The 15,825-nt window shown below is 41.7% G+C and overlaps 1 protein-coding gene across 1 annotated transcript; it reads left to right on the forward strand.

Moving 5' to 3' along the window:
- The first annotated feature begins 1,100 nt into the window (after window positions 1-1,100).
- LOC134227840 (zinc finger protein 93-like) lies at window positions 1,101-8,274 on the forward strand. The gene is made up of 10 exons (XM_062709523.1): window positions 1,101-1,610; window positions 1,668-1,878; window positions 1,940-2,029; window positions 2,093-2,364; window positions 2,776-3,146; window positions 3,217-3,390; window positions 4,068-4,175; window positions 4,239-4,454; window positions 4,772-4,958; window positions 7,642-8,274. Exons 1-10 carry the CDS (start codon window positions 1,251-1,253, stop codon window positions 8,065-8,067), a joined length of 2,415 nt encoding a protein of 804 aa, XP_062565507.1. The 5' UTR covers window positions 1,101-1,250; the 3' UTR covers window positions 8,068-8,274.
- The last annotated feature ends 7,551 nt before the right edge of the window (window positions 8,275-15,825 follow it).

Consider the following 15,825-nt stretch of genomic DNA (forward strand, 5'->3'; position numbering starts at 1 on the left):
TTTGGTTTTCAATTGCGGATTGAGTATTGAGTTCTCCAAGACCAGAATTACCAACACTAATGTCACTGTGTAGGACTTGGCCTCTAGTATCTGTTTGCAGATTTCCGTTTACTCTTGCTCAAGAAAAAAAAATGATTTTAAATATTCTAATTGGGTTGTTTAGGGGTATCGATGTTTTTACATATTCTGAATCTACACACTGACAAAAATCCAATCATATCCATTATGTGTCGCACACATAAATTTTGACTATAGCATTTCCCACATAACGGCTATGTGAATTTGAATAGCATATATGTGGAAACACACATAACCGTTATTAACTAATAACCTTTATGTGGATTCTCCCATAGCGGGTGGTTATTAACGCACACATAAAATTTATTTGTAAATTTCTTTAGATTTTTGCCAATAAAAATGTTTGGATTTTTATTCGTGCAGGAAAAACTTAGCCTAACCCCAATGTTTCAGAATTTTTGGTGCCCCGGAACTATTTTTAATTTACATTTTAAATTTATATGGGACTAAAAATTTGTTCTTATGCTGCATGGGCCAAATGTCATTCTATGAATGTTAGTGTCATTCTATCGATTAAAATGGTTTATTGTTTGCTGTATAAAAACGTAAATAAAAGGTTTACAAACAAAATAAAAATATGTTGGAGATCAGCAAAGCATGCTCTTTATTTTAAACTATAAAAAACCTCATATTTTTCTTTGCTAAACAACCCATAATTCGGAAATTTGCATGCAGCCTTACTGGCAACCATGTTTAGTACCATCACCAGCCCTTTAGAAACGTGAGGAACTTTGGTTTCAAGTTTCACGCACACTTTAAAAATGAATAAAAACTAACCGTAACATTACATAAATACCTAACTATTAATGAATGAAAAAACTGCATCTTTGGAATTTCTATAGAAATATATAAATATATATATTTGCGATTCGCCAAATCTTATTCAATCACTTTTGTGTAAACTAAATCATGAACAATTTTCTATATTAAAACTTCTGTCAACATTTTTAACGTTGTCGGTAATAAAATAAGATTTAAATTCATTATGAGTTGTGGTACTCACGAGGTCTCTATACCATGTTACGCTAGAATTTCTATCGCTCGAATTGCTGTTTTCCTCCGACATTTCCGTTGTGACAAACCTCGCTTTATTTTCATCACAATTCTATCACAACAAAATTAAGTTTGAAAATTAAAAAAAAAACTACCTAGTGCATACATTTTTCAACATAATGGTGATTGCATGTGTAGTAAAAACATGTCGAAATCACAACAAAAACTGCGATCTGAGCTTCTACACTTTTCCGACCCAGCGGAAGCAGGGCAGTACCAAGGAACTAGAGAAGCTTATTTCGATGCGGCTGGCGATGTGGCGGAAGGCTTCTGGCTTCTCGAGACCAATGAATCGGAGCGTTCGAATCTGTGGAGATCACTTCGTCAGTGGTAAACCAGCCAAGCTGGAGGAGCCGGGCAGCATCGATTGGGTGCCCTCGCTTCACTTACCCGACCAGCCATCCTCCATGATTCGGGGTGCGGACTTGGAATATCTAACGAAGACCGAGGTAACCGAAGTCGACTTTGATCTACGGACGGTATGTTTTTCGGCGTTAGAGATAAGGATAAATTTTTTTAATATGTTTCTAATGCAGATTTGTAGCATTAAAAAATGCCCCAGTAACAAGAACCCAAGTTGGAAAGTGAAAATTTACCCATTTCCCAGATTGGACAGTTCGAACTATGTGGCGCGAGTGCTGTCTGAAAAGCGACTTTTATTGTGGTGTCGAATGCTGGACACCTCCAGCAGATGGGACAAAATCGATCTCTCCAAGCTGCAGCTGTGCAGTTTGCACTTCACTTCAGGTAGAGTTGTTTTCTTAAGAACATAAAATTAAATAATTTAGATTGCTTCCATTATTTGCAGGTACTATGGCGGGCTTGACAGACGTTGAAAATGTGGATTGGATTCCAACGTTAAACATGAATAGGCAGACTCGTTTTACTGACCATATCGGTACATTATGAAGAAAGCTTTCGATAGTACCTAATCCTTAATTGAATATTCTTTTTGTTACAGCGTATTTTGATTTATATAATTTAATTTCGTTAGTAAAGGACTCAGGAGTAACCGAAAGTAGCTTGGCAACCGAATTGGTTTTACAATCACAGCAAAGTGTGATACCAACGCTGCAGTCTGCCAATGTGGGAGAAACAGTTGTTACACCGGACACACCTTCCAGTTTACCGAAAGTTTCAGTTGGTTTGAAATGTATCCTCTGTCTGTCACCCACAGCACTGAAACCGATGAATGCGGAGAACAAAAAAGCCGTTGAGCTTATATTCAAAGACGTAAGTTGATTTTTTAATGCCAGAGACTCCAACCATATGGATTAGATTCAGTTCTCAGTAGTTTGTGTCTTGTGGACGTGACATATTCTATATATGAATAGGAAACCCAGCAAAGATGGGACAAATATGTGATTCACGGCAGTATATGCGTCGTACACAGATTGTGGCAAGCAACAGTAAACAAAAGTGCCGAAAACGTGATTTTAGTATAGGTACACGTTTTGAAATTAGTATTTTGGCCTTAGCTTGTGCAATCCAGACAGTTTTCAATATTTAACAATGAGGCAAGATGCTTTGTTGAATGTAATGTATGTATTCTATCATGAACATGTACGTCTACATTTCCATATCATTACCTATTGCTGTTATCTGTGGATCGCACTTTCTGATTAATTTTCAATATCTTTTTAGACACTACGAGTGGACAGCGAGCTGATTTGTGCAATGTGTAACAAATCCGTTGGTGAATTTTCTGCATTTTACGAAAAAGTCCGTAAAAGCCAAGAAAAGGCCGCAACGGTCAAGCTCAAACCACTTGTGAAGATCGAGAAAACGATTTCCAATCCTCTGAAGCGATCAGCTCCTGCTCCCCTACCATCGGCACCGGACGAGAAGCGAATTCATTCGACCGATGAGAAAAGAGTAAAGTTGTTCAATGTCCTCGTGTCGAACGAATTCCAATGTAAGCTGTGCTACGTTACGCTCGCGACCAGACCGGGACTCAATGATCATCTATTTCACGCGCATAAGGTGAAAATCAATTGCAAACTGTGCAAAAACAGGTACAACATCCCATTGATTAGCAAACGTCTCGTGATATTCACGCGTTATGTTTTTATTATTTTGTCTTAGTTTTGCACCCGAAGGATATGCTAGTCATAAAGCGGGCTGCAAAGCGCAAGCGAAAGCCAAACGACAAGCCCAGCAAACAGCAGGTACCACTATTACAGCCACCCCGATCAAACCAAAAGCACCTGGTACGAAAGTGTCGAAACAGAAACATTCATGTTATATTTGTAAAGAATTGTAAGTACTTACTATGGGACATGCATAGCTCAATTATGCTAAAATAATAAGATTATTCGTAAGAGAAAATATGACAAGTTGCAATCTTATTTTGGCAATTTACAAGATTTATTACTTGATATTATTTGAAAAAATAGATATGTCAACATTGACATTAGGATACTCTTTATCTGGGAGGGAGAAACAGATACGAAAAATGTGTGTGTCAAGCCGAGCCGAAATCTAGCTGTCAGTGTGAGCCGAAAATGAAACTCTCGGCAAGCAATTTTTTGAAGGCAATATAACAACTGGGCTTATTCTACGAGTGGAGTGACGTGAGAAGAGTCGTATAGCCCCATTTGAATAACATGGTCACCTCACGTGAGTATTGCGAAAATCGACTCACCTCACGTCACTCGACTCGTAGAATAAGCCCAAACAATAACACGCAAAAATGAATTTAGTCTTAGACGCCTACGTTGATTGTTCTTTCTTGATGAAAATTTACTTGTTGCATGACGACAGTATATAATTAATTTGATGTGTAGTATCGAGAGCTCCCTCCCAGCTCTTTATCAAATAATAAAGCTTGTAGTCTGAATAGGCTCTAAGTCGGTTTTCTCAAACTTTGATGTTCCAAATCTCTCAAATCTAACCTAAGACATTTTGCCTATTTTCTCTCTATTTCTGCCTAAAAGCTTTACGCCTGGGGAAATTATTGACCATGTGAAGACCCACGGAATCGATACGGTTCCTATGAAAGACACCATGATTGATTATGAGGCCTGTAAGCAGTGTCACAAGGCGTAAGTATCCAGTGATTTGGTTCGAAAAAATCGAATGACAATTCCCCGGTTGCAAATTTACAGGGTTCAGAAGCAGAACATGAAGCGACACATGGAAGCGCACGAGAGTCACCGCAATCAAATGAGAAAGCTCATCAAAGAACAAGAGGATAAGCAACGCTTCCAGTGCAGTGTATGCCTGTTGGAGTTCAGAACGATACTTTTGATGGAGAAGCACAAAGAAAAGCACAAGCTTGTCACTATGGATGACCGAATCGAGTGTCCGGACTGCAACAAAGTGTAATGGCTTTTATTGAGTACATGACATGGATTTAAACTTGATTTCTCAAATTCCTTTTTCATTCAGTGTATGTACAAACGATGGATTCCTATGATTTGTTTTATTCTTAAACACTACGTCTTTACAGTAGAATTGGCTTAACATTGTTTAAAAGATAATACTTTTTGCCTCAAACCATGTTTGTAATTAAGAATATGTAGGTACACACAATGAGTCTCTCTTTTGCACATACGCTTGAATCCTTGATGTGGTGATGAATTCCGATTCAGTTGTTCCGTAAGTTCTTATTCTAAATAATAACTTCTCTTTGTTTCAGGATGACGGCCAGATATTTCAAATATCATGTGATGGTAATGCACGACAATGAGCAACTGCCCTGCGATAAGTGCGGCAAACTTTTCAGTAGATTTGCACTCAAAAATCATCGCGCAACGACATGCAGCGACGATGAGCAGGTCTCGTGTTCGCATTGTGGTAAAACGATGAGGGCACACTTACTGAAGGTAAGGATTCGTTTATTTTTTCCTGTTAGAATCCACTAGTATTTTTGCCTTTCTCGTATACAAAGTATACGTAAAGGCTATATGTTCGCTCCAAAATTAACTTTTTATAGGAAGCCCGGAGACCCATAGTGTTATATACCGATCGACTCAGCTCGACGAATTGATATGATGTATGTGTGTGCGTGTGTATGTCTGTGCACAAATAAATCACACTCATTTTTAAGGTACTTATCCTTAACCGATTAACAAGTTGCATTCGACGCCGAATCCTGTCCCATTGTTTCCTATTGAAAATTGGGCGGATCGGACTATGGGATTCGGAGTTATGGTCAAAATACATTTTTTTATATGAAAAATTCTCACTCACTTCTCAACATGTTGCATTCGATGCAAAATCCTGTCCCATTGTTTCCTATTGAAAATTGGGTGGATCGAACTATGGGATCTGGAGTTATGGCCAAAATACATTTTTTTACATGAAAAATTCTCACTTATTTTTTGGCACTTATCCTAGGCTGATTTTCTCGCAACATGTTGCATTCGACGCAGAATCTTGGCCAATTGTTTCCTATTGAAAATTGGGTGGATCGGACTATGGGATTCGTAGTTATGGCTAAAAAACATTTTTTTACATGAGAAATTCTCACTCGTTTTTTGACCCTTATCCTAAGTCGATTTGCTCTCAACAAGTTGAATTCGACGCAGAATCCTGTCCCATTGTTTTCTATTGAGAATTGGGCGGATTGGACTATGGGAGTTATGGCCAAAATACTTTTTTTCATACAAAATGCATAGAAATTACTCACTCGAAAGAAACGAGAAAGGCACCATCACCGCTAGGTGGATTAATTTGGGTTTTTCATTGTAGTGACGACTGTTTCTAGCAATTTCTTTTATAAACCTTCGGCTTTCATTTACATACATAAGTTCATCATCATTATTTACTACTTTATCAAAATTATCATTTTTTTCACCTATATTAGAATTAGATATCTTGGCGTTGATCTCAACGGTTGTCCGACATTTCGCGATAAAACATTCCGCGGTAAACCATTTCGCGGTGTACCATTTCGCGGTCTGTATCATTTGGCGGTAATCTGTTTCGCGGTTTATACAATTTGGCGGTATTCCGTTTCGCGGTATATATTATTTCGCGGTTTACAATTTCGCGGTGATCCGTTTTGCGGTATTCAAACTTACCTTATCTTATTAACTTTTTTTTGTATTTTTAAGAGTTTGCCATTCTTTTCTACCAACTCTTAATTTTCTCTTCTTTATATTGCCGTTTCTTTCATTGCGTTTCCCTTTCAAGTATTTTTCTCTTTTCTTTTACGCATTATTTTATGTTATTTCCAAAAGACATACATTATTGTGAATATGATAATTAGATGTGTGAGCTTTGTCACCAAGATACATTATATCATATGATAAAAGTCGCTGTCTTAATACCTTAAAAGGCTATGGTATTCTGGTAGAACTTGGAAGATGAAAAAACTGAAAATTATTCATAAGGCAAAATGTATCTTCCTTAAATGTTAGCCGACATTAGGTGAAATATCATGTGCTGTCTTCTTCAAATGTTCGCATTTGTCCGGTATAAGACAAAATGTGTTGTTTCGTCTTCTTTAAATGTTCGCATTTGCCCGGTATAAGGCAAATTGTGATGTTATGCCTTCTTTAAATATTTGCATTTGCCCGGTATAAGGCAAAGTGTGTTGTTTTGCTTTCTTCAAATGTTTGCATTTGCCCGGTATAAGGCGAAGTGTGTTGTTTCGCATTCTTTACATACCATCGTAGGGGGTGACAATGGGTCAAATGGGGTTGAGAATGGGTTACTATTTCAACCCCTTAGAATGCTTTTAGATTGGATTGAGGACAAGAAGACTAAAATATAAGAGACCTTTTTGGACGATTTTGCTCTTCGACCTCCAGACTGCCGGTGAAAGTCTTCTCACCCCCAGACCCATTGTCACCCCCGTTGCGGTGCCGGTAGTTATATTTGCAAATATGTTTTGCTTCAAAACATTGTTCTTGTTGGGCCTTTGAATTTATATAAGTCTAATGTAAACTGGCTGGGTTCGATTTCCGGTGCCGGTCAAGGCAATTTTCGGATTTGAAATTGTCTCGACTTCCCTGGGCATAAAAGTATCTATCATCATGTCAGCCTCATGATATACGAATGCAAAAATGGTAACTTGGCTTAGAAACCTCGCAGATAATAACTGTGGAAGTGCTGAATGAACACCAAGTTGCGAGGCGGCTCTGTCCCAGTGTGGGGATATAATGCCAATAAGAAGAAGAAGAAAAAGAAGAATGTAAACTCAATGATTATTCGCTTTACATAATAATTAGGTGAATTTTGAGGCGTTACAAAGCTAAAGAACACATTATTGAACTACTTGTAACATTAGTAAAATTAAGCCTGCAAATTGGTATTGACCGCGAAAAGTTTCACCGCGGAATAGTACTAACCGCGGAATGGTAAACCGCCAAATAATATAAACCGCGAAATGTTATACCGCGATATGATACTTAACGCGAAGTGGTAGACCGCGAACTGGTACACCGCGAAAAGGTTAACCGCGGAATGTTTTACCGCGAAATGTCGTACAATCATCTTAACCATTACAAGCTATTACAAATATTCTTTATATAAAATAAAAACCATCGTTCATCTTTTCAGGGTCACGTTAGTAAAGTACATTCGACTGTGACCGCCAAATGTAGATTCTGCCCGAAAGAGTACACCAGCAGAGAGTACGCCATAAGTCACGAGCGGTGGTCCCACCGTAAGGAGTGGGAGGAGAAAAAACGGGAAGGTGTCAAGCAGCTGGAACTGGACCGCGATCAACTGGAGGAGGCTCTCGGCATCAAACCCAATCCCAACGAAGAGGATATTTCGGCGACCTGCCCAGTCTGCTTGAACGTCCACGGTACAAAGCCGTACATCGAAGCGCATGTACGAAAAGCTCACTCCTCCGAGTATTTATCGATGATTATGAACGGTATCATTGTAAGCACTGGCGATAACAATACGGAGGATTTCGATGCTGCAGAGTACATAAGTGAAGTGATGGGATCGACTAAGACCGAGGCGGGAGCAATGTAGGGTAAGAACTACTATGATATATGTATAAACCTGTATGTACTACCTATAGTATGGCAATGTGTGGTCAATTCTGAACAGTTGTGAAATCCCTTTACATATATTAACTTTCAATCGTAATCCATTGTAACCACTGATTATTTTCGTTTGTGAGTAGATTGAAATTTGAATAGGTAATAAAACAATCCAGATTAATCCGCTTAGCAGAAATGTTGGATTTTTTTGAGTTTCGTCTGGGGTCGAGAATCCATCATCGACTCTCTTTCATCTACTCAGTACAACTACCTAATTGAATATATTTGACTACGTTACGCAGTCGTTTGTAGCCTTGAGCTTCAGAAATAAATATTCAAAAAAATCAGGTCTTGTATATCAGATGGGTGGCTACAAATGCTCTGCATTTAGGAGCGCGATCGCAGACCAGCAGAAGTGGATTTATTTATTTATTACCAGACTAAGCCCGGAGTGGCCTGTGCAATACATAAAAGTCTTCTCCATTCAGCTCAGTCCATGGCTGCACTTTGCCAACCACGCAGTCTGCGGAGGGTCCGCAAATCGTCCTCCACCTTATCAATTCATCTTGTCCGCTGTGCACCTTGCATTTTTGTTCCCGTCGGATCGTGTCCGGCCCACCGCAGTCTTCCGAATTCCGAGGTGTGAATAATGGATGGTTCTCCCAACAGCTGATGAAACTCCATGGTTCATTCGCCTCCTCCACGTACCGTCCGTCATCTGCACCCCACCATTATTGAATAATGGTGCGCGTTGGTCCTTTACGAGCATCGCCCAGGTCTCGTGTCCGTAGAGAACTACCGGTCTAATAAGCGTTTTGTAGATAGTCAATTTCCTGCCATGATGCGTCTCCGAATTTCTCTGCTGGTATTGTTATCGGCGGTCACCAGTAAGCCCAAGTACACGAATTTTTCAGCCACCTCGATTTCGTCACCACCCATAGAAACTCGTAGTGGGTGGCTTACATTGGCCGCTCTTGAGCCTCTTCCTATCATGTACTTCGTCTTCGACGTGTTGATGACTAATCCAATCCGTTTAGCTTCGTTTTTCAGTCTGATGTAGGCTTCCTCCATCCTCTCAAAGTTACGTGGCATGATATCAATGTCGTCGGCGAAACCAAATAACTGGACGGGCTTCGTGAAAATCGTACCATAGCAAAAGTGGATATAATTCAGATTAATCCGAATCACTGCGATACCGGACAGCAACTGTTATGGCAGTCAACAACAGATACGATGGGTGACGTAGCGAGAACTGCTGAGCCGTGTCGAAAACCTCCTGATAACGGCAACTGGGTGGCTGATAGAACGGGAATGGCTGCGACTTGAATGGGCCGATTTCCTATCCAAGAAGTTCATGTGAAGGATTTGTGATTGCCAAAATCAACGCCGTTTACGTATGCAGTTGCTATGCGCCTTCAAGGTGGACAGTGGAGCAGTTAACCCAAATGCTAGAGCGGTTAACCGACAAACTGATCGGACGAAGGCCGGTAGTTATGGAAGGTGATTTCAATGACTGGGCTGTGAAGTGGGGCAGCAGCCTCACCAATACGAGAGGGCATATTCTCCAGGAAGCACTGGCGAAGCAAGATGTATGACTGTGCAATAAAGGCTTTTTAAGCACATATATGAGAGACGGGAGAGTCTATCATCGATGTCACGTTCTGCAGTCCTTGGCTGATGGCGAACATGAACTGCAGAGTTAGCGAAGAGTACACCCATAGCGATCACCAGGCGATTCGCTATTGTATTGGGCAACGAAACCCTGCGACAACACACAGAAGAGTGACCGTTGAGCAGAAGTGGAAGAAGAAAGCCTTCGACAAGGACCTTATTGTTGAGGCGCTTCGCTCGGACAACAGTTTCGAAAACGTTGATGCGGCCGAACTGATCAGAAGGATGGCAACGGCTTGTGATGCCGCAATGTCGCGAAAACTGGAGCCTAGGAGCAATCGGCGTTCAGCCTCCTGGTGGAACGAGATGCTCAGTGCGCTACGCGCTGCTTGTCTCGGATCCAGGAGGCTGGCACAGAGAGCCGGAGTCAGGAGGTTTGGTGCATGATCTCCAAGGGATCATGACAACGTTGCAGAGGATCAGCCAATCAGTCGGTGAACTAGCATAAGTTAGGGGCCGGAATTCTAGAGGAAGTGCATGAGCACAGCCCCACATATACGATATGTAGCATACCGTGAGAGACTTTTTTCGTAAGTTCATGATATTTATTTATTCTTCTTATCCATCAACAGGCTTAAGATAGCCCCAATGATGTTGGTAATAATATAAAACAAAAACAGAGATACAAATCAGGTCAGCAAATAAAAGTAAAACAAAATAAAAATAGAACAGAAATAACAATCAATAATCTACATTCATCTTCACAGTATCACGGAGACCTGTTAGAAAAGAATGACGAAAACTTATGACGAAGCATATCACGTGTACTGTTGAAGTCGAACAACGGTGCCACTCTATTGAAGATCCGTTGTAAGCCACTAACCCCTCCTTGCAGGCCATAATTAGTACGTCGTAGAGGCAACCGAAGCATTACGTTGTTGCGAAGCGTGCGTTGCTGAACGTTAATATCAATTCGCTCCAAGATGGCTCCACAATCAATTCGACCCTGAATCGTGTCAGCCATCGTCATTGCCCTTGCTGTATCTCTTCTGGTGCGAAGCAGCTCGAGATCTATTAAACGACATCTGCTCTCGTAGCTCGGCAACTGGAACGGATCCCTCCAAGGAAGCTTTCGAAGCGCGAAACGAAGGAAGCGACGCTGGACGGATTCTACTCTATCAGATCCGTTGTTGTAGGCCGGGCTCCAAACTGATGCACAATATTCCAGTGTACAGCGAACGAGGGCAAAATACAGGGACTTCAGACAATATATATTGGTAAAAATTTTCGCTGTTCTGAAAATAAATCCTAGCGTTTTTGAAGCTTTCTCGACGATATACGACACATGCTGCTTGAATGTTAATTGCTTGTTGTCTCAAATAACTCCCAGATCCTTCACTTGATTCACGCGCCCGATTGTCGTACCGTGCAGGTTGTAGGCGAATGTGATCGGTTGACTCTTTCGCGAAAAGGTGATGACGGAAATCTTGGTAGGATTCAGTGTCAAGCGGTTTAGCAGGCACCAACTGGTGAAGAGTTCTAGTTGCTCTTGCAGATAGTAGCAGTCAGCGATTGACTGAATCAAAAGGAACATTTTAAGGTCGTCTGCGTACGATAACCGCGGGCTCTTTATGATCAAGTGCGAATCGTTGAAGTAGAGTAGAAACATCAGTGAACCTAGATGACTTCCTTGTGGTATACCGGATGTTGCATAGAAGCAATCAGATCTGAAGTCTCCAATCGCCGCCATCAAATGTCTGTCGGACAAATACGATCGAAACCAGCGAAGAAGGTTGCCGCAAATATAGAATCTGTCGAGTTTTGCTATCACGATGACATGGTCTATCTTATCAAATGCGGCGGATAGGTCGGTGTAAATGACGTCTGTCTGAGCCTGCTCAATCATGCTATCAGTGATAAACGATGTCAGACACAAAAGGTTGGTGGTCGTTGAAAGTCCAGCAGTAAAACCGTGCTGATCTGAGCTTGGGTGGCTTGGTTATCACTTACAGTTTCATCGTTAAATACGCTGGAGATTTTTTCTGCGAATAGACGACACGTTACTTGGGTGGAAGTGGCTATTTCGTCATTCAGGTGCACGAAGGACGGAAACCCAGACTCCGTTCGCTGTTCATTGACATATTTCCAAAAACGTTTTGGGTGAGAGCGTAGCCTACGCTGAATATCTTGCTCGTAGTGGAAAGTATCTTTGATTGGCTCGCTTGTACTCGTAATTGAGCCTGACGTATTGATTTCTAAGCGGTACTGTATGGTGCTTTGTAAACTTACGCAGGGCAGCTCGTTTAGTTGATTTCAGTTTGCGTAATGAAGTCGTTTGCTAGGGACAGTCGGTTTTCCCATCTCTCACAGTCTTTGAAACATGTCGATCAATAACGTAAGTTAAAATATTTGAGAAAGTTCGCGCCGCAGTTTCGACGTCCTCTTGTTCCAAAATACTCCCCCAATCTAATGAAGGCAATAACTCATCGATACTTCGATTATCGGCTTTTGAGAAATTGTATGAAACAGTTACTTCTGAATCATTGAAATCATGCGCCGCATTATGAGCGATCGTCACAAGCAATGGGGGCTGATGAGCAACCGATTTTACCAGAGGAGCAGGAGCTTGAACTACGGACGAAGGATGATCTTGATCACTGGCAAAACATAGGTCCAAAATACGGTTGTTTTCATTGACGACAGAATTCAATTGTAATAAAGTGGCGGAACTGTAGCTGTCGAGTAGAGTCTCCGCACCAGCGTGGAAAGTGCTATGTTCAGTGTCCGGGAATAAAAAACCGGTAGGTGAAGATTTCCAAGAGATTTGCGGCATATTGAAGTCCCCTAGCATGATAATTTCGACAATTCGACAATTGAAAAAAATGTTTGACAATTAGCATTAACGTACTCAACGTCCCGGGTTCGATCAAGAGGAATATACAGCGCGCACAGAAAGAGATTGCGGTCATCAAGCTGGATTGTCATCCAAGTCTGCTCAAAACTCGCCCATTCGGTTTTCGCAACGATTCGCGCATTCAAGCCGGTTTTTGCAGCAACCAAAACTCCACCCCCTGTTGATTTCCGACTATTGTCACGGCAACGATCGCATCGAAAAACTTCGTAGTTCGAACCGAACACCTGGCTGGAAATCGTGTTCTCATTGAGCCAAGTCTCAACCAGAACAATGACGTCGTAGCAATGGTCGGCGACTGCAAGGCGATAGTCTTCGACGAATGAGTTAATTCCACCAACATTTTGGTAATACAGCAGTAAGTTGTGCGGTAGACCGTGGCTGTAAGTTAAACAACTATCGGGATGATAAATTTCTTTTAAAAATCTCCAAACGCGGGTAGAACTCCCAAGTAACCAAATGTTTCTTTAAGGGTACATTTTCCGCTTAATCAGCTTCACTGTGCTGCTTAAGCGAAATACGTACTTTTAAAGAAACTTTTAATCACTTGGGATGGTTCTGATAATGCATTTCAACTTGTTGACTACAAAGCGAGAATGATCGCCTCTCTGTGCACAGCCTATGGGAGCTGCCAATCTGATTCTGTTTTTTCGCACTTGTATACAAACTTGATAAATTTGTTATCATGGCTTGTTATGATTCGGATCAGTTTTTTTCATTTCTTTTATCGTTGTTAGTTATCTATTGAGAGCGATTTCTGCAAACCCTGTTAACAATCGCGCTTGTGGTTGCAGGTTTGCCTGTGTTCATTTGTCAGTGACATAGATGTATGTGCGGATGGTGCAGTTTTCGACGGACGTAGTCAACACTCCCCCCGGAATACGCGAGGACTCTTCCTGAAGCGTATTCGCCACAATGCCTACGTCGACTACAGCTAAGGATACTGCAGGCCGCTCGTAGATGCCTCCAGATGCGGTCTGTACGGTGGCTGATCTTACCTGACCGTCCGGAGCTTGGTACGTAGAGATCAATCGCCCTTTTGACCAGCTATTTCGAGGGAGCTTCGGGTATACAATTATTACTAAATCTCCATCGTTGGCAAATAATTCTGAATCCATTGCTTCCAAAAGGCGTCCGCTACCTGCTGGGACTGCTTTCAGCTGTTTTGAAGAAGAGTAGGGTTGTTGTTTAGAAGGATCCACGATCGTAAGCCATTAGCCGACCCCAACAGAAAGTAGGAGTCAAGATCGATTCCACTGGATTTCTTAAAGAACGGGTTTTTAGCGAGAAAGGTTATCTTCTTGGCGAAGGCTGCTGACTGAGCGTGGCGAAATAGATTATTTTCAGCGTCGATAGCCTCCTTTATTTAGTGGTCAAGACACTCGTGGCTTTCCGCGGCAGCTTCGTTTCAGGTTGTTGATGAAACGCAGTGCGTAGGCCGTTACCCGTAGCAAGTCGGCGAGAAATTTTCTGGATAAATTGCTGGTTCCCTAGTTTGCGTGTGAAGTAGCCGATGTGGTCTTATCTCCTCAACGGTGGATTTTCTAGTAAATGGATTCACAGGTCAGTCATCTTTCATTTGCATAAGAAACTCCGGTCCGCGGCTATCAGTAGCTAGGTTCTTTGTAACAAATATTTTCACATTATATTTCGAGTGGAAAATTAGTAGGAATGCAACTTGAAAGAACTCGCTACGAAATTTCACGAGATTCAGCAGCTGATTGGAGCAGGAATGCATGTAAACCATCGTAAAGTCATGTAGAGTCTCGCGCAGAAGCGAAGAACGAGAAATGTTTAACAGCCAAGTAAATGCAAAATAATTTCGCGTATGGGAGTAATTGCAAAATATCCCTCTACTCGCTTGATAAGCATCTCTATCCGCAGCCCCCAGGGTTCGGCGTACCCAATGCCATTCGTTGACATCCGTTGTCTCCAGAATCTCGCTGACGCGGAAGGCAACGAATTTGCTATAACGTCTATTGGTCTGATCGAAGCCAACAAAGTACATCTTTGGAATCCGTCCAGAAGACTCGCTGATCGAGGGATCTTGTTTTGGCGCCCACCAAGGCACATTCGACAATACCGCAGTTGTTGAATCTCAAGTACATAGCTGCAGCGATTCCGTTCTCGCTCATCTCTCAAGTGTGTTAAAAGTCGATAGCACCGATGAATTTCGATAAATGTTATCTGAGGAAAGATAGCCACCCAACCTAACGATGTTCGCCATATTTCCTGAAGCAGTACTTTCAGAAACATTAAGACGTGTGCTATGAGCCCAAGTGAATCAAAAACCTTCATCTGCGTACGTAGAATTTCCCTTTTCGTTGGTCGACGGTTGCCAGAGATGAGTTCCTCATTGTATCGTCTAGAAATCTTGTAGGTGAAACAGAGACTGACTCGATGTATCCCACCACATTCCGAGGACCTTAAGGATGGTAAGCTGGTAAGGATGGTCTCGGAGCTGAATGAATTAAGATGAGCCCGGAAAAGCTGGCCAATTGTCTGCTGATGCTGATTCTGTAAAACAGGACATCTACCAGATGAGTGGAAGGTAGGGGTCATATGCCCCACCAACAAGAAAGGCGATACACTGGAGTGTAAGAACTTTCGAGCGATCTGCCTACAAAGTGATATCCCAGATCATCTTCCGGTGTCTGTCATCAACCGTGAATGAGTTCGTGAAATGTTATCAATACAGTTTCATTGACGGCCACTCGCCAACGGACCTTAAGCAACTTCTGAAATAAAAAATCTTAAACATCAGGTCCCAACGCACCATCAGTTTATCGATTTCAAGGCGGCATACGATAGAATAGATTGTGAAGGAAGATCATGGACGAAGAAAGCTTTCCTAAGAAGCTTATGAGACTGACAAAAGCAAAATTGTGTGAAGATTTCGGGCGTTTGAATCCGGTTTGTTTGAATCCCGCCGGGGACTACGGCAAGGTGATGGACTTTCATGTCTGTTGTTCAATACTGCGCTAGAATATGTCATGCGGAGAGCTGGGTGTAACAGCCGGAGTACGATTTTTACAAGACCCAGTGAATTTAGTTGTTTCGCGGATAATATAGACATTGTCGGCCGAACATTTGAAAAAGTGGCATAACGGTACACCCACCCGAACGTGAGGCAACAAAAGTTGGACAGGCGTCGATGACAAAGTACATGCTAGTGGGCGAAAAGGTCAATCAATATTCAACAGCATCCTTAAAATAAAGTTTACG

This window comes from Armigeres subalbatus, chromosome 3 (assembly GCF_024139115.2).
Source record: "Armigeres subalbatus isolate Guangzhou_Male chromosome 3, GZ_Asu_2, whole genome shotgun sequence".
Taxonomy (NCBI): Eukaryota; Metazoa; Arthropoda; class Insecta; order Diptera; family Culicidae; genus Armigeres; species Armigeres subalbatus.

Coding starts and splice junctions, on each gene's coding strand:
- LOC134227840 (XM_062709523.1), top strand. CDS start 1,251: ATGGTGATTGCATGTGTAGTAAAAACATGTCGAAATCACAACAAAAAC. Junction 3,391..4,067: donor TGTTATATTTGTAAAGAATT/GTAAGTACTTAC, acceptor TCTGCCTAAAAG/CTTTACGCCTGGGGAAATTA. Junction 4,176..4,238: donor TGTAAGCAGTGTCACAAGGC/GTAAGTATCCAG, acceptor GCAAATTTACAG/GGTTCAGAAGCAGAACATGA.